This window comes from Cajanus cajan, chromosome 6 (assembly GCF_000230855.2).
Source record: "Cajanus cajan strain Asha chromosome 6, NIPB_CcT2T_4, whole genome shotgun sequence".
Taxonomy (NCBI): domain Eukaryota; kingdom Viridiplantae; phylum Streptophyta; class Magnoliopsida; order Fabales; family Fabaceae; genus Cajanus; species Cajanus cajan.
In genome coordinates, this window is record NC_138522.1 from 55,001,982 (window position 1) to 55,022,357 (window position 20,376).

The window sequence follows — 20,376 nt, forward strand, 5'->3', positions numbered from 1 at the left end:
AATGCTTTGTACCTTGGGTCTTTTTTCCTTCCATGATTCACAACCGTGAACTATAATCATTAATCGTTTATGCTTAACAGTCTGGAACCAGAACGACCCGTTCTGGTTGCACTTTTAGTGTGTAAATTTTGCACCTGGAACGGGCCGTTCCGGATGCAAAATTAACACACGAAAAGTGTAACCAGAACGGCCCGTTCTGAAACCAGAACGGCCCGTTCTGAAACCAGAACGGGCCGTTCTGGTTCCTGGTGTTTTAAAAAAAATTGGCATCCATGTGGCATCCACGTGACATCCACATATGTATCTACGTGGCATCCACGTGGCCACACAGTTAACTCCGTTTAAATAATTTGGACAGAAGTTCCAAATTGAAACTAATTAATTTATTAGGGACCAAATTGAGACCAATTAATTTATTAGGGACCAAATTGAGACAAAAAATAAAAGTGGGACTAAATCGAAACAAACAATTATTATAAGGGACCAAAATAGGTTTTTAGCCTATAAAATATAACTAAAATTTATAATAAATTATATATAAATAAATATTATATTTAAATATATATATATATATATATATTATTTAAAATTAGTATCAATAAATATTTTTAAATATATAAATTATACTTTAGATTTATGATAAATAATTTGTATTATAAAAAAAATATTTTTATTTATTAATAACTTATTTTAAATTATTAATATTAAATTTATAAATAAATATTATAAATAAAAATTGGATTAAATAAAAAGTTAAAAAATTCTTATAAATATTTTTTTGTTGAGGAAAAATTTCTAAAAATACTTTCTAGTTGATGTTTAATATATAAAAATTGATTTTATAAAATATTTTTTAAGTCACTTACAATATTTTAGGATGTTGATTTTAATTTTTATAAATAATTAATGTGATTTATTAAGAGTTATATGATTTTAATCCGTCATTATAACTTAAAAATGTGTGTTCTTGATATTATATTTTTGTAGAGATTAATTACTTTTTTCTTTGAAAAGAAATATAAAAAATGTATCTTAGACTCGGCGGTCCGATTGATGTATCTTGGCAACACTGACGTGTAGAGGCCGACGCTTGGAGGCCATCGAGCAAAGGTGGATGGAGATGGCACGTGGAGGTTGTCTTGGAGAATCCAGCCGTCAAGCAGCTTCTACACAGCAAAAATGGCGACTCCCGTTCACGGTAGTGGACGCACATTGGTTCCTTCTCATCAAGTCTTTATTTTTCTCCTCAATGAACCTATTTTGAGAATTTTTTTTTTTTCTTAAGCAATGGAACTGCTACAAGGAATTTTATTATAATTTAAGGAACATAGTTTGCCACCTAGATCATCTCCAATACAAAGTTTTAATAAGAAACAATGAGGTATAGTTTAAAAATGAATAAATAATTCATACTGGCGATGCTCTTATAAAACAATAATAATTAATAAAATAAATTTTTTGATTAAATATCTACAAAATTATTGAGACTTTTTTATTTTTTTTATTATGAAGAGTAGCATTATGGAGAGACACCTCAATATGATATTGTCAATGACATTAAAATTGCTAGTAAAAATCAATATACAAAATTACAATATAAGTTCAAATTGTCAATGAAGCCATTTAGATACAATTACTCAACTAGTTTTAAAGAACCATAAAATCTCCTTGATAATGATTATGCATCAAGCAAAAAAACCGTTTGAAAATTCAAACTCGCACCTATAATAAAGATGAAAGTTAATACCGAGTATTTAGTTATTTGATTTAATATGCATTGACTAACACTTAAAATGTAAAGTTTACGTACATAAAGAATTAGAACTTGAGTTTATACATAAGATAAAAAAAAACTGATTCAAAGACACTCATGTGTAGATCCACACTTAAATCAAGAGAAGAAAAAAATTATTAATATAATAAAAAAATATCAACTATAATTATATATGTAAAAATTTCCATATATTATTACACTATTAGATAAGTGTGTCAGTACAATCCAATGACTAGAGTCAACTTTAGTTGTCATCTTAACAATAAAACAATTAAAATTCTACAAGCTAGCGTGAGAGATGTGTTTTACAAAGAGTTGAGTCTTTTAAATGAGGCCAGCCCACGTTCTCATAACATAACTTGGCCCAATTACAAGCAAGCCCTTTAGGGCCTATCCTTGATTTGGCGGATCATTCATCATTATCCGTAACTTGGTGGATCGGAACATTGTTGTTTTTTTTTTTTTTATACTTCTAAAAAAGTCATTAAACAAATTTTTTTAAATAATAATTTTTTTTCTTTGTCTTGTTGAGGTGTTATTTTTAAATTAGAGAAAAAGCAAAAAAGTGAAATGTGACTAGAGTCCCTCCAATTTTTTCCTTTGGCAAGCATTATATATATATATATGCAATTTTGTTTTGACTTCTCACGGGGGTTGAGGATCTATTCTTTGTGTACTTTATATTGATTTTGTTTTGGGAAGTCACTCCTACCAAAAGAATAAGAGCAAACCAACTGGGTAGTACAACTAATTAAGTTTCCAAGATTTGTGTGTGCAATATCAATTTGCAATGGTAATGACGGTATAGTGTTATGACTACAATTATAGATTATGAATCAATTTAGTTCATCCTTTGTTAGCTAATGACATAGAACATCGTTAAAAAGACTAAATTAATTATAATAAGTGTATGAGTGATAGCCAAACTAAGCATATATATGTAGTTGTAAGTTGTAACGTCACATGGACAAAAAAAGAATTAAACATGGATAAAATAATAATAATAGATTATGAAAATTGTATGATGTAGATACATAAATAGAGAGTGACATAGTAGTATATTATATACAACAGACGCACACGGAGGTACATACTAAAAAGCAGTTAATTTTTTAGGCGTAGGCTAAGTTGTCTATAAGGTGGAGAATCTAATGTCACGTGAAAAGATGGATCTTGGAATGCGTCAAAATTTGTTTGGTGATTACGGTGTTTAATGAGAGGTAGCATTGAAAAGCGGAACTGGAATTAAAGTGGAATGTAATGTACTGTATGAAATTGAAAATGAAAATGGAGGGAGTATTGCAGCAGAGGCATTTGATTTTGCTGAGAGGTTTCTGGTGAGTTTGGTTGGCACATGAAATGGATCCGTTAATGGCGTTTCAATGCTGCACTCTGCTCCGTAACACCAAACCCTCTCTGCCTCCATATTTAGAGGCTAATCTGTAGGTATGCAACTAAATGCTTCGCATGCATTTCAATGAGGGGGTTGAGAATTCAATTCAAGGTTTCATCAATAGGGTATTAAAATTTATGGCTTCGATCTGCTTCGATTGTACTATACAATATCTGTGTAAATGCTGCAACCAGCAAGTGCTGCTTGCGTTACATTTGACTCCTTTTAATGAAATTTAATTTCTCTCTTCGCATCTCCTCTCTATCTGTTTGGTAGGGAAGTTATGCAAATAAACTTCCCTTACTTCCACTACTAACTGCGACTCCAAATTCCTCTTTCAAACTTCCATCCACCAAATTCTTCACACTCATTATTATTATTAACTATCACCTATGGGTACATAATTTTCCTATGTCTTACATAAACAAAAGTACCAAATGTGGTAAGATCAATTTCAATTCCTCATCTACCACCAATACAGATAAAATAATGCAAAAGTAAATGTCCAATACAGCATACAAAACTAAAGATCCATTTCAGACTCTCACCATAACGTAACGCCTACATCATGTTTGACTTTCGCTCATCCAACTTTAAGGTTTTGCTATTGTCAAACGCCCAAAACAATTTTAATTAGCTGCTTCAGAAAAATATTCATAAGGAAATCTTTTACCACTGCCTCTATATTGTAATGATTTGCTATGTTCATAACGAGAAGGCCAAAGAGGAAAAACACATGCTAAATGACTACATAGATTTTATACTTTGTTTGGATGAGAGAAAAGAAAAATGGGAAAGGAGGAAAAAGTTAAATTTCGAATTGAAGGAAAAGGTTGAAGAGAAAGTTTTCTCAACTAGGTTACTTTTCTTCCTGTTTTTTCTTCATTTATCTTCAATCAAACAATAAAAAAAAATTATATTATTTTTGTTAATTTTTTCCCTCAGGTTTGTAAATAAATAGTGAGTTAATAATTAACTTGCAAAATACTTCACACAATTCTAAATATAAACAAAAATAAATAAATTATGTTTATTGACTTCAAATATAAACAAATCCTAATTAATTTACTTTATTTAATATAAATTGTTTTTCACTACTTATTTTTTGTATCAATTTTAAAGAAAGATAATTTAGAAAAATGTTTTTTTAAAATTAACAACATTAAATGATATAAACTAATTTTCTTGATTAATGTAATTAGTTTTTTATATATATTCAAAACCAGAGAGAATAAGTTTAAATTGACCACTTATAGTGTATTTGTTTTACACGCATTTCAAGACAACTGTATGTGAATATGTGACTGAACAATAAAGATTGTTTTATGTTAGATGTTGTTTTAAATGAAAATTCAAACATACTTTTAAATTTTAATAGATGCCACGTTGGCAACACACCAAACTTATGAGGAGAATTTGAGTTTGATTCTTACAAAAGATACATTTAAAGAAAAGCAAAGAACTTGAAAGTATAACTAAATTCAGTTGATTTAAAAGAGTGAAATTTGTGAGAGTAACTTAAAACTTTATTAAAGCATAAAAAAAATTCTAATTACATTAGTTTAAAAAATTAAGTCTGGCCGTAGCCTCTTCAAAGACTGATTTTTTTTAATAATAAAAAAAAAACTTTAAGGTTGATTTTAAGTGTTTTAAAAAAATAATTTTTATTTAGGAATTTTTTTATTAAAACATTTAAAAGTGTAATAAATATTTTTCTTTTCTAATAAAAAATCATCACTTTGAAATGCTTAAAATCAGCCTAAATCAATGTTGACATTTTCTATTAAAATACTTATAAAATTTTTATAATATAATTTATTTATTTTTTAAAAAGGGTACATGAGCTGGAAGGAGTCAAGTTCAAGTTCAATCTCTTGGATTAAATGAGTTGAAAATATTGTAACCATATTACGACTGGATCGGTGTCAAAACGAACATGGCTCACACAAATAAACAAACGTGGTCATACCTGTTTTGACATTAATTTAAAGGAAACGTTTCCTATACAAAAATTGATAGATTCCTATATTAAAATCTTCACCTTTCGCAGGTAAAGTTGACTTAGAAAGATCACCATCAAGCATGTAAACGTGAGTGGTGGTAGGAAAAGGGTCTAAGAATATATTATTTTAATGTCGGATAAAATTGATTTTAATAAAATAAAAAATTATTTATTTTGCTTTTTGGCTTCAAAAATTATTTGTAACATCATATACTTGTTTTAATGCAAAATATTTTACAAACATTAATTTAAAATTATATTACATTAGAATTAATTTTATTATAATCAATTCCACATATCTTTAAAACCAATAGATACATAATTTTGAATTGTAGGACATGCTTTAAATATGTATTTAAATTAATCTTACATATGTGATCCAAAGAAAATTAATCTTACACATAAATTTAATATTAGAACGTGTACTACAATAGAAATGGGTGTAAATTCCACTCTAATAATTCTTTATTAAACATAAAACAAATGCTATAGTTTCAAATTCATTAAGCATATGTTTGAATGGAAAATTTTAATGGAGCAATTTATTTGTTTGAAGAATTTCAAATTTTTTAAGGTGAAATTTTTTTTTTTGGATGGAAAATTTACAAAGAATTTGAAATCCAAGCATTTGTGAAATTCTTTGAAATAGTAGAATTTCAAATTCTCCTAAAAAGATAAGAATTTGAAATTCCTCATATTTTTTTCCCTTATTTCACTTATATATTTTATCTTATATCTTCATATTTTTAATTATTGAATATTCAAAAATACTTTAAAAATTATTAAAAATTATCTAATATTAATTTTTAAAATTATTAAATATTTAAAAATTAGTTAATATTTTTTTTAATAAAATTTTATTTAAAAATCTCAACATATAAATATATTTTTAAAATCAATTTCATTATGATATAATCAAATTATCATATCTAAATTAATAATTTAAAATTTTAAAAAAATTGAATTGACTTATCCAAACAAAATATTTTAAGAATAATAGAAATTGAAATCAAAGTAATTCAAATACCAAGAATTTCAAATTCCTTGAATTTGTAAAATTCTTCATCCAAACACACCATAAATGAAACTAAACTTTTTATTTTTGTGCGAGATTCTAAATTAATTTGTCTCAATTTATTTTTTTTTATGAAGAAAAATAAGTTTTAGGTCAATGTAACAATAAACACATCAAAATTATTTCTGCATCATATTTAAGATAACATTATTTTAACCCAACTAAAGAGTTGGTGCAATTTTGTGCCAAGTTAATCACCTAACCTAAACATGCACTATCTATACATGATACACGAGATATTTTTGAAAGTTTTTAGTAAAATCAGGAATTCTCATATGAAAGGGTTGAACAACCTTTAAAACTAAATACAGTATTTAAAAAATAAATCATGGTAAAATTTAGACTGATTTTCTTAAATCTAATTGATTTTTTTTAGATGTTTATTGTGACACTCTTTATGTCTCATGTATTTATTATCATACATAGTATGGAAATTATAAATGAAATGCATAATTTAAAAATAAAAAAAAACTTCTCTTAAATGGTAAATGATTCACATATTCAAACTAACTAAAAATCTATAATTTTAAATAAAATACAACGTATATAAATAATTATTTTACATTTTAAAAACCGTTCTTCTATATTAAAACTAAATTATATAAAGATTAAACATATAAAAGTCTCAAATGTGAATTAAATTCTAAGTCTTAATAACATGTCAAATCATGATAACAAATCCAAAACAACAAACACAATGAGTGATCTATTCCAACATCCAATCTAAACAATGTGTGTGTGAGGTCTAAGTATCTATTCCAACATCGACGTACTGTTAATTATCACTTACAAGTAACATTATCCAATTTAAACAAAAATAAAATGAATGATCTATCTACATCTCATTATGCACTTTGAAGTAAAGTTAAGCAACACATCTATCACTTAAACAAATAACAATATAATAATTATGAATCAAACACATGACATATAATATTTTATGATGTGCAAAATCCTTATAGATTTTAATAGACTTATGCATATAATGTTAAGTTTGAAGTCTCATATCTTAATATAGACAACTTCAATTATGATATATTATAAGTCTTAGACGAAACAATAAATAAGAGACACTTATTAATGATAATTTTGAGCACAATTTTAGGAAGGTGAATAACTTGAGCTCTATTTTTAGTGAGACAAAAAAAATGTTCTATATAAATATTTAAATAAAAATTTACATAATTAAATAATATAAAAATTATTATAAAAAATAAAATAATCATTTGAAATGTAATGTTATATATATATAATTTGATGTTATAGTTATAATTTGAGTTGTATTTGTGATGTTACAAATACTTGAAATTTTTTACCACTCAACTAACATTAAGATCATTGAAAGATATAATATTTAGATTGTTCATTAAAAAATTTGAATATTTTTTTTATAATGTCTTATATTTATAGTCACGAAAAAAAGAAGAAGATACATTCTAAGATAAGTACATGGACAAAACATTTGTTGCAGGTGTTATTTTTGCATGTCTTAACAAGGTACAACAATTTATTTTTTTTTCCCTTTTGTGGCGTGTATATATGAGCGAGAGCACTACTATAGTTTTCTTTGTAAGTATGGGTTCAAACTTTCGGGTTAAGTATTTATAAAATATTTTTGTCTCTGTCATTCTCTTATTATGAGCAACACAAAAACTTCTTCCTTTTCTACATAAGATAGTATAACAAACATTATTTTCTTCTTGAAAATGTGTGTTTGTTTGTCGCACAAATAAAAATATATTTTAAAATTCATATATTTTTTCGAGTCTATCAAATTATTAACTATGGTCTCACAGGATAAACATATTTCAATACTTAGATTAAAAATAACGAATATAAAAAATACTAAATCTTAAATGTATAATGACTATTGAACGCTTTGATTTTCCTTGAAAATATAATTTAGTTTAATTAAATCTTATCAAAGTTTTTTTAATAAAAATTTTAATGTCTATTATTATCATCAAAATTCTTTATGAGGATGTAGATTTTGTGTCATTGGTTCTAACAAATTAGGTATCTGTTTTTATATAAGATTAAATATAGTATTTTACTTGTAGTGTTTTGGAAAAAATATTTTCTCTTCCTTTTAGAAAATCAAGAAAACAATATAATTATTTTCTAACTGTTATTCCCTTTTGTATTTTAACATAACAACATGAAAACATTATGAAGGATGCATGATAATGTCAGTATTTTAATAAAAATATAATTTAATTAAATGAACTTACATTTTTACTTTATTCGTTTCAATTTCTCTATAATTTTAGGAGTTTTAATTTATTGTAAAATTTTGTTATTTTAAAATATTTAAATAGTATTGTTGTTCTTTTTAAAGAATACTTCTATTTATTATTATCTTGATTAGATATTAATTAATTTGCATTATATTTTAACGCTTTTAATCAATACATTTTATTCAAAGAAATTTTTTCCTCTTAAATGCTTAATGACCATTATTTTAACATATATATTTATTGACTAAATATTTATTATATATAACAAAGAATTATAATAAATTACATGAACAAATAAATATTATATTTGAATATATAAATTATATTTGAATTTTTTATATTTAGATATTTTGAAACATATAAATTATATTTTAGATTTATGATAAGTAATTTAAGGTGTGAAATACAATTTTTTAATTATTGATAATTTTTTATAAATATTAAAATTTATTTCTTAAATAAATATTAAAAATAAAAAAATATGAATTTAATCCTTAAAACAATATCTAAAAATGCTCTGGTCAAAAATTAATCCTTAAAAATGTTCTTGGATAGGATAATTTTCACATTGAAAGAATTGAATAAATAAATAAAAAATTAGATTAGATAAATTTTTTTAAAACAAATCTACAAATGCTCTTGTTAAAAAATGATCATAAAAACATTTTTATATAAAATAACCCAATATTTAATATATTAATGTTAATTAAGACAAAGAGAGTATATGAATTTAATTTCAATATACTGCAAAATTTGACTATTATGACATTTCAAATTTATTAAGTTGCAACATTAAATGTCAATATGAAACTCTTTTATGCTTTAGAAATTAAATTCTTTATATGAATGATGTTTTCTATAACTAATAAAAATTTAATCTTTGTACTCTTGGTTTTAATTTTATTTTATTATCACTTTTCTTTTGGTGCATTTACTATCATTGTAGTAATTAATAGGTTTTTCAAATATTTTTATAAATATTTATACTATAAGATAATTATAAATAAACTATTTATTAATTTTTTTCATAAATACTTTTAAATTTAGGATATTAAATAAGTATTTTTTGTTTAATATTTTTTAGTATCATAGTATTGACAAAAATATTTATTCCAAAAATTAGTTTTTTTGAAAATTTTAACTACATTAAAATTATCTGATGTACAACTAATCATTGGTTAAATTAAGAGATACTTATTTGATTTTTTTTTTTTGAATTTTGCATATACTTATCATTGAGAGAATAATTTCATCATATTGTGAACAATTTTTTCTGTTTAATATATTAATTTTTTATTTAGTTGATATTTTATGTAACTGTTAGCAAGTTTATTTATCTACCCTTATATTACTTGTGATTTGTTTTAATCTCTTCATTAGGAATCAATTATGAAAATATTCACAATATGATCGACTCAATGATAAGTATATGCAAAATTCAAAACAAATCAAATAAGTATCACTTAGTTTAACCAATGATTAGTTATGAATTCCTGCGTGTATTTACCGGATCTAGCATTATTATTAAAATTTTACTCTTATATTGTAAATTAGAAAATATAATATATATTTTCAATATTTTCTTTTCTCTTTTATCCTTTAGATGTGTATCAGCATAATAAGAAGAAGAAAAAAAAACCCTCTCAACCATGAAATTATATATATCATTCTTTAATTTTTTATTTATTTATATATTTATTTTTCTTAACTATTTATCTCTTTCGGTCTATCATATTTAAACACCTCTAAATTGAATTTCAATATTCTTTTAAAAAAAAATTGTCAATGTGATAAAAAATAGTCTTATATTTAAAATATTTATTTAGTATAATTTTTTACTCTACTATAATTTATATTAAAGAATATTTTTTTAAAATTATAATTATATTAAAATAAAATATTTATTCTATATAATTCATGGATTAAATTACATAGTAAATAAATAATTCAACAAACTTGTGTTTAAAAATGGTGAACAGGTCAAATAACTCGACAGATATCACCGAAAGTGATAAGTGACTTTCTTTTCTTTCATTGAGTTGCTGACTTTTCAAATCTAAGGAAGCCACGATTGGTCAAATGTCTCAAACGCATCCTTCTTATGTGTATGACTGTATGTCATCCATGAAATGCTGAATTTTAAAGAATGGAGAGTGTCTATTTATAGTAAGTAGAAAGACATCATTTAAAGCATGTTTCATCTACCTATGCCACGTTGACCATAAAATTCTACATATGGAAGATAACACTGCTCTATTACAATTGTTTTTCTCTCTTCACCAAATGTCATTATTTCCTTGACTTAGGGTTTTTCCTTAGTTTAAAAAACTAGTAATAAATACTGGAAACATGTTTCAGGAAAACAAATATATATGTATTGTGCTAGGGTAAATCACAACAATATTCAAATGTAACCTATCGCCTTTTGCTGTTTTTAGTTGACATTAACCTAAACCCAAAGGACAATTTTGATTTTGAGTCTCAATGACCTGTTACCTAAGAAGCAAACTCACACCCTTTCTATTTAGAAGTTAATTTGTTCATGATTTACCCGAGTTGAATGGGTGAATTCATTTAATTGAAGAAACAAAACCAAATGTTTTATTTAAAGTATGTATATATGCATGGAAACTATATTGTCACCAACACTATTATATTTTAAGTTTCTATTAATCATGTAAAAAAATTTATCATTCATCGTTTAAAATAAAACTATTTCTCCATTTTTTTAGCTTAAAAATAATCTGATGATAAAAATGAAGTCAGAAGCCAGCTATTTAAAATTTTAGAACATTGGTAATGCACTAATTTATTTAAAAATACAATATGATATTTTATAAATTTCATAATTTGATATCTGCTTGCATGTAGGGAAATCAATCAGAAAGTTAAAAATTAGGATACAATTTTTCACAAAGCAAAGCAAAATATTCACAACAATTTGGAGTCAGGTTATATAAAATAAAGAGAAGAGAAAATGATTAAATTAATCCCTAAATTTGTATAGATTTTAGTCTTAGATTTAAAAAAAATCGCTATTCTGAAGTTTGACCAAGAATTTTTTATTTAATTTTCATTTCAATATTTTACTAAAAAAATTGAAATAAATGGCACTTTATAAAATTAAAGAGTAATACTATTTATTTAAAAAATATATTAAGAATTAAAATGTTCAATCCACATAATCTGAAAAATTAACTTGAAAGCATACTCCCAGTATGAGTAAATGTTCCACAGATCTCTCCCCACTCCACCCCTGGCGTAGCATTGTCAAATCACGAATCAAGTTCATGACAGAAAGCATTCTTTACTTCGTTTTAATGGTGACAATAATGTCTTCAGAAGAATCAATGGTGCCGTGGTAATAACACCACGATATCATGTAATGTCTGATGGACGATGGACACTAGTTGTACTTTTCCAAAGTAAGAGAGAACTTAGTCCACAAAAAGCAACAGAAATTCACAACATGAAAAATTCTGTAGCAGATGCATCATCATTCCTTGGCTAGCTAAGCTATTCCCTAACACCTCAATCCAAAATAATTCTTTTTTTCCTTCATGAAGATATTCAGAGCTACATGGGAGACAAATATGTTTACTTTGTAAAACTAATTTAAGTATTTTGTAGGAATGTGAGTGTAGACTAGACTCAACTCAAGCATCAGAGATATATATACTAGTACAGTACAAATGATGATCTATATATCAAACATAAAAACTGTGGTGTCGTGCTGTCATGGAGCTCCTCCCGCTGAACATTGAACATTGAACATTGTCATTTCATTTAATTTGCTTTACTTTTCTCGGGGGCACTGTTGAATATTAAAAATTGAGGCATGGTTGTTACACACACTTGGTTTTAATTCCATTACTAGGAATTAATAAAAAGAAAATAAAAGATGGAGGTTATTACTACGTGGTATTAAATTTTGTTGGTGAGGGGTTGGATTTTTAAATAAGGGGTTTAGCTTTAAAAGCCGTTGGATTTCACTTGAGTTGTGTTTCTCTGAGACTCTTAAAACACCGACTCTTCCTTAAGCAATGAATGAAGAAAGGCCCTCCTTCTGCAGTTTGTAATTGCAATATTTACTCCAAATTTCCCCTTCCTGCATACTTCTTGGGATTTTTCCAAACAATTAATACATTTCCTGGCCTCAATTTACACTCTCCTTCTACCCAATACTTCAATTCAATTCAATTCAATTCAATCTCATCTCTCTCCTCTCTTTCTCTCTCTACACCCTACCCCCCCTCCACCTCTCTCCAACAATTAAATTAAGCCTTAAATCACTCCCCTTCATTTTCCTTATATAAAATCCCCATCAACCTCCACCCATTCTTGCAACAACATACACCATCACCACCAACACTTTGCTGGTGCCACTCCTTCTGATCACCCTTTTTTCTCTTCCACAACACTCACAGGTGAGTCATCAAAATCACCACCACCCCTTCTTCCAATTTTCTCTCCATGGTCAAATAATTAGACCCTTTCTTTATTATTTATATTACATGCCTTATTTAGTCTGTTTATTCTTCTTTTTGAGGTTGCAGAAAACAGAGGAAAGCCATGAGCCGTAGAAACGGAAGTGGTCCAAAGCTTGACTTGAAGCTGAACCTGTCCCCACCGAGGGTTGAACGGAGACTGGAGTCCCCCACACGCTCGGCGACAGTGTCGCCGACATCACCGCCGAGCTCATGCGTATCCTCTGAGCTGAACCCAGAGGATAAGAGTTACTCTAACAGCCCTGAAGCCACTTCCATGGTGCTTGTGGGTTGCCCTCGCTGCCTCATGTACGTCATGCTGTCCGAGGATGATCCCAAGTGCCCCAAATGCAAAAGCACTGTTTTGCTCGACTTCCTCCATGACGCCAAAAACCCCACCATAAGGAGTTAGGATCCTCTGTTTCCTTCTACCTCTGTTTTCCTCTGTTCCTAATGGTAGGACATATTATATTAGCTTGTAATCCTAGGAATTAATCTCCCCCCCCCCTTTTCTTTTTCTTTTCTACCGTTTTAACTTTTCCCCCTTCCATGAGTAGTGCTATGTGCGCTCCACTTTCACCCTCTTTCCCACCAATTTTGTCAAAGCAGGGGATGCAGATTGCAGAGACAGAGAGAGACAGAGTAGAGCGTGAATAGCACTATTTGAATCAGTCACCTATAGAAAAAAAAAAAAAAAAAAAAAAGTTACTGGGAAATTCGGGAATGTTAGGTATCTATTAAGAAAGTGTAATAGGGCTTATAACCTCAGGTGCCCTCTTGGTTTGCTTGTTGAAATTTAAGGTGAAATCGAACCTTAATTTTTCCTTGACTCTCTCTGTTTTTTTTTTCCTCTGCATCGATGATGCTAATGTTACTGTTTCATCCAACCGGGAACACATGCTGTTATTGTTAACGTTATTCACCATAAAAAGTAAAGAGAGGCCAATAAAAATAGCGGCAACAAAAGCAAACTGGCGTGACAGAATGTAGATCCTCTGTACTTGGTAACAGTTGAAATGGTTTGAAAGTTAAGAAGGCCCACCAAACCGGTGTTAACTGCTCCATCTACTGCACTCTGTGAAATTGAACCACTCATGTGCACCTCAAAAAAAAAGAAATTTAAAAAGGATGCGTGTGAGGTTAAAATTTAAATCTAAGCATAATGGTTGGCAACTAATTGAAGTGGTTAAATGTGCTAGTTGACTTTGTTGTGTATCAATTGGTGATATAGGATCCAAGACGCAATTGCTAATATATTTATTTGATCATTAAAAAATGAGTATTGTAATTTCATTCAGATCCCCTGACACGATTTAAGGAAGTCAATGGAAAGTTTTTGCATTCGATAATGACTTGATTAAAAAAGGGGGATAGTTCCAACTTCCATGTTACAAAATTCAAGTGTCCACGAGCATAATGAGAGCAATGGCGTGAAAGTCGTATGTCGTGTAGTATAAGAAAATTATGTTGTGAATCAAGGGATGATGGTAGAGAGTGGGTTGGGTTGGGTAGTTCCGAGCATTGAAAAAAAAAGGCCATTCTATTAAGACCATTTAAATCACATAAATGCAAGAGTAATTGAGACGGTTGAGAATAATGCGGGAGATATTACGTCAGATGATAAATGCTTTTATTTGTTCACCCAATTTATTTATCAATACCTTCTATTTGTTTGTTCATCATCTTTATCTTTATCTTTATCTTTATCTTTGCATTTCGCCTCAATGCAAAAGCCTTGCTCACACCTTGTACTCCATTTGTGCTTACCTATTTTCCTTACTTACACACATATCCGTAGACCATAATTGCACCAACTAAGCCTCTCCTATTGTCAGTTTTGTTACTAAATTGACATTGAAGGCATGGCAGTGTTAGTAGATATATAACTTATAACCATTGGATTGAAAACTTCGAAACAAATTAAAACCAGAATCATGATGCTTCTTCAACGTTAAATATGTAAATTTATGTGTTAAATCCGGTGAGAAATGAGATAACATGCGTACGTGAAATGAATAAAATAAGGGCAAGTTGAACAAGGTACACACAGCTCGTGGACAGAAATAGATCGGTCATCAAGCTGAGGGGCCAAAGACTAATTATTGGCGTGATAAAGGGTCATCAACGCAGCCTTATGAAAACGAAAAAACATCACGTGATAAGAACAAACCAAAACAAAAAATCAGAAATATTGTGCAAGTTTGATTATGTTAAGCAATGCATTTAGGTCTATTTACCCTTTTTACTCGGGAGAGTTTCTTTCACACTATCAACTTTCGTTCTCAAAATTAATATTTTCAGAAATATAATGATGGAATGACATTTTTCGTGTATCCTTTTAAAACAAATATATATTTGGCTAGTAATAAAAATGTTTTAATGAAAGTAAGTGAAGAAAGTTCAAGTAAATAAAAATAAAAAATCTAATCATTAGGTCATAAAAATCGACTTACACACCTGCCCTTTGAGAATAAAAACATGAAAATATGAAAGTTATTTTATTCATAAAAATGTTCTATACCCAATGATAACATTTGTAATTTTGTAACAAACATGAAAAAATTCATTCTCTATTTATATATTTATGAGAATATTATGAAATAACTTAAAATAAACACACTCTTTGTGATGATTCAATTTTAAAAATATGTTTGGCTTCACGTTGAGTCTTATAAAATTACTTTAGAACATCAATTAATGTAATTTTAAATGAATGTTAATGGGTTTGATCTTATATTGGAAAATTGATTTTAGATCTATCATTAATGTTAAGTTAAAATAATTTTAATTTTTGCATTTAATAAAAAAATAGATTTCACATCTAACTTACTTTAGAATAAAAAAAATGGAACATATATTAATCGTTTCACTTTAAAATCAATTTAATTCAAAATTTATTGTATAAACGTTTATTCAAACATGCACATGATAATCGAAGGGATCTACCTTAGTTGTTGTCAACCCTTATTACCAAGTTTAATTTTTATTGATTAAAAAAAAACATACGCATGAAATAAGATAAAGTCAAAACTATTACTCCTAGGCTCATAGCAATAAAATTCGTTATTAATATGCGGTGCAACACTTATTGCAGTGACCACTTATTCTTCTTCTTGTCAATGCCATCAATATCTTTGTATCTTGATTGCATCACATTGATCAAAATAATCAATAAGCCATTACATTTATTCCTATTTTCTATTTCAATTCATTATGCCCTCATAAATAGGGATATGTATATACTCCTATTACAATGTGCTCACACAACACAAACCGTGTTCCAATCTATTTTCAACCCTCTAAAATAAAATAAAATAAAAAAGAAAGAAAAATGCAAAAAAAAAAAACACAATATACATTCTACAAGTTGACCACATAACTTAAGATGATGAGTGACCCTCATAAAATTAAGATCAAGTATACATTCAGTTTGAGTCAAACACTAAATATATACGATCGACTTAAAATTTATATGGGCTTATCTCATGCTATATGAGTCAGTTCAAAAATAAGTCATTATTAACCATGCTTTAATATTTTTTAACCTATCTGTATAATTTATTATTGTTATGATTAAAATGACTAAAAGATTTTAAAACAAACTAAACGTTACTAATGAGGACTCTAATAAAAAAAATGTAGAGATGTCTAAAAAAAAAAAAACAGGTTACAAGTTCACAATACATGTTAAGCTAAGCAAAGTGAGCTTTGTAGTCTTATTGGTGTCATATCCCGAGTGTTAGAAACATCCCTTCGAGATTCAAGTAATTTATAGGATGAAAATTGATCTAAGTTATGTTATTCAAGTAATAATGATTTCGGAAAGGAACCAACTCGAGTTATGACCAAAGTTTGCTTAAAAAAATGACAAAGTGTCAAGAAAAGGAAGTATGTGAATTCTAACTGTGTGTTTAGAACAGCGTCAAAACGTGATTTTTCACGTTTGACTGGAAGGAGAAAATAATAGCTTCTCCTTAAATTGTTACTTGGACGTGGAGAGAGACGAAGAAATTGAGTTTCAAAATTGAAACCAAACACACACTAAATCTAAAACAATTGCAAGCAATTATTGAGTATCCTCAAATTGAGCTCCATGTCAACATATTAGTTAGTCAAGCTTAGACATTTAGAAACCTGTTTGCAGTGGATTTGTTTACCATAAAATTACACACATATGCATTGGGATCAATTTTTTCTAAGACTAATTTTTAGTAAAATTATTTTACTCAATATTTCATTGTCTATATTTAATTTTAATGATTTAATAATTAAACTAAAAAAATTTAACAAATAAATAAAGTCTACACAATTTTGTAAAATCTAAAAAATTATTTAATATTTCATTATATAAATTCAAGTTAATATATAATATTTTTAAAAAAATATACGTTAATTTGAGTGTATATATACAAAATATCTTGTAATACATGCAGGCCTTATATATTACTTTTTCTACTTCCAAACATAAACAAAACAAAAATAATTCACGCTAGTTTATATCATTTAAATTTTCTAATTCCATTTAAAAAATAACTTATTATCCTGAATTACTCCTTTTAAAACTTGAAATCGAGTGAAAAAAATATTAAAAATATGATCACAATTAAATAAAAAAGTTATTTTGAAGATGGTATTAAATAAAATAAAATTGGTTTAACATTTTTTATATTTGAAATAATAAACATAAGTTGTTTTTTCTCCTTTTATTCCAAATAATGATTACGATTAAGAGTCAATTTTAGGGAACCAAATTCAAAAAGTAAAGTCTTTTATTTCTACTAATTTACTTCTTATCTCAGTTCTTTAAATTCCAAAGTCATCTACATTTTTGCAATCATTTTTTTTTTCTTTAGTTTTAATTTTAATTTACATTTTGAGCCTTTTCATTCGCTTTTCATTTAAATTTATTGTAATTTATTTGCTTTCGATTTACTTTCCAGTTATTTTATTTCATCTAGCATCTTTTTTCTACTTCTTCATTTAAATTTCAGTCTTTTTTTTACACCTAAATTTCAATCATTTATGTTTTTGCAAAAGTTATTTGTCACACTTTTTTTGAAGTTTTCGAAATTAGTTTCTTACACATTTGCTTTTCAACTACTTTAGATTTCAATATTCCTTGTCATCTCAGCATTTATAATTTTTTTTTTCTCTTTGCATTTTATGTGAAGTTAATTTTATTTTGTTTTACAATTTTCTAATAACAAAATCTCTAATCCAAGTTAAGTTATACTTATAACTTTACATTATAATTCACATTTCAGAGTAAAAAAATAAATTTTTGAAAGGACATTCAGAGTAAATTGAAATCAATGTTTTGTGTATAAGTTCATAAATTTGTTCAAAATCATAAAGTTCAAATTATTACCAAACGGAAATTTGAAACTTACTCATATCAAAATCTTAATCGAGCTAATTGAATTAAGATTTTAATTCAATTTTATGGATACGTTTGTTTAAAAAAAATTCCTTCATAAAAGTGTTTTTTTAAAACAAAATAATTATTTCTTTTTTACTTTTTGATGTATTTTTCTAAAATTCTTTTTTACTTAGAATTGTTTTTTTAAGTACTTTTTTTTAGAAATTCTTTTTCTTTAAGTTTAAAGAAATAAACCTTATATAGCATTTGAAAGTTACACACTAGTTATTTGACCAAAAAATCTATCATAATAATATTGATTATTGACTTAAATATATTTTTAATCCCTATAAAATGAGTGAATTTTTTATTTTAGTCCTTGAATTTTTAGTTTTTTTTTATTTTTGTATTCTTAATTATTTTTTTTATCTTTATAAAATGAATAAATTTTAATTTTAATTTATGTAAAATATTTTATTTGATTTATTTTTTAAAATTTAAAGTTACTATTTTTAATCCCTAAATAAAAGTTTAAGGTAGGTAAATAACATTTGTTTCATAAATACTATAACAATTAAATAATTATTTTCATAAAATGTGTTGAAGGGATGGAGTAGATGCATGAGGACATAAGTTTGATCCTCAATGCCACTTTTGCAATATTTTTTATCAATAAAAAAATATATAACATTTGTTTTAATGATTTATGAAAAAATTATAAATGTTATACACTGTCATAGTATCATTAATAGTTGTAAGTAACATCTATGACGGTTGTCACTTAACCTTTTAATAAATAAATAAGTAGTTAAAAATTATCACATAATAATATGAAATAAAAAGAATAGTTCAAAAATTTAGAGGATGAAAAATAAAGAAATTTTTTCAGAAACTAAAATCAAGTCCGTAGGTCAAAGATCGGATCACTAAGTCATCAATTGACCAACGTGACTTAGTCTATATTAAAAAATTATAAATAATTAACAACATGTACAATTTATGCTTCAAAAGAATATTATAAGCAAGTAAAAACATATTATAAATTTTTAATGAATGGAGACATTAAATATTCCAAGATTTTAAACACCCATTAAATCAAAATCAAAGTAAGCAACACAATAAATAAAATAATTAAAAAATTAAAAACTCATGTACCAACAAGTAAAAATAGAGCAACCACCACTAAATCCAACTAGCAAGCAATAGAAGAAAAAAAAAAAAAAAAAAAAAATATATATATATATATATATATATATATATATATATATATATATATATATATATATATATATATATATATATATATATAAATGTAGTTAACAACTCATGCACTAGAACAAGGTTGTGTTATCATGCAATGATGAAGAACATGTTGTATGATGAGGTCAAATGACGAAGACAAATGTTAAAGGTTATGTTGTTATACGACGAAGAGATGATGAATGCATTATATCGACAAAGTTGCACTGCTGCTATATATTGAAGTGCACAATTGTAAGAGAGGAAAGACAACAAGCATTGTTCAATGCGATCGAAACTGTGTAATGGAGGAAAACAATGAATAAGAGGAGATGGATGAATAGAGGAGAACCACTAACGTCATATAGCTAAAATGAAAGGAAAAAAATTATGCATATTGACCCAAATAGGTCAAGAAAATCTACCAAATCATTGGTTTTAAGTCAAACTCGTCGAGTTAGACTGGGTTGTGACGGGTTGAAAGTATCTCCAATCCATTAGTCAACTTAAATTGATTAAATGGTCAATTTCCAAGTCAATCATCAGACTGACCAGTCCGAGCAAAGTCTATTAACACTACATGAAAGTTATATTGTATTTGGTAAGATAAAAAAGTAGAGTAGATAAAAATAGAGGAAAAAAATAGAGTAAATGAAAATAAGCGAGAAATAAAATAAAGATATAAGTATATGGTTTAACATAAATAAGAAAAAAAAATAGAAAGGAAAAAATATTAAAATCATTATTCAAATGAAATAATAATTTTTATTTAATAGAATAAACCTTAGATTTAATCGATTAAATAAAAAA

The 20,376-nt window shown here is 26.6% G+C and overlaps 1 protein-coding gene across 2 annotated transcripts; it reads left to right on the forward strand.

The window, feature by feature from the left end:
• The first annotated feature begins 12,501 nt into the window (after window positions 1–12,501).
• LOC109813985 (protein GL2-INTERACTING REPRESSOR 1) lies at window positions 12,502–13,797 on the forward strand. 2 transcript variants are annotated; one of them, XM_020378294.3, is made up of 2 exons: window positions 12,502–12,908; window positions 13,031–13,797. In XM_020378294.3, exon 2 carries the CDS (start codon window positions 13,054–13,056, stop codon window positions 13,378–13,380), a length of 327 nt encoding a protein of 108 aa, XP_020233883.1. In that variant the 5' UTR covers window positions 12,502–12,908; window positions 13,031–13,053; the 3' UTR covers window positions 13,381–13,797. The 2 variants fall into 2 exon arrangements, with proteins under 2 accessions (XP_020233883.1, XP_020233882.1); XM_020378293.3 differs by having other exon boundaries at window positions 12,507–12,908; window positions 13,038–13,797.
• The last annotated feature ends 6,579 nt before the right edge of the window (window positions 13,798–20,376 follow it).

Coding starts and splice junctions, on each gene's coding strand:
- LOC109813985 (XM_020378294.3), top strand. CDS start 13,054: ATGAGCCGTAGAAACGGAAGTGGTCCAAAGCTTGACTTGAAGCTGAAC.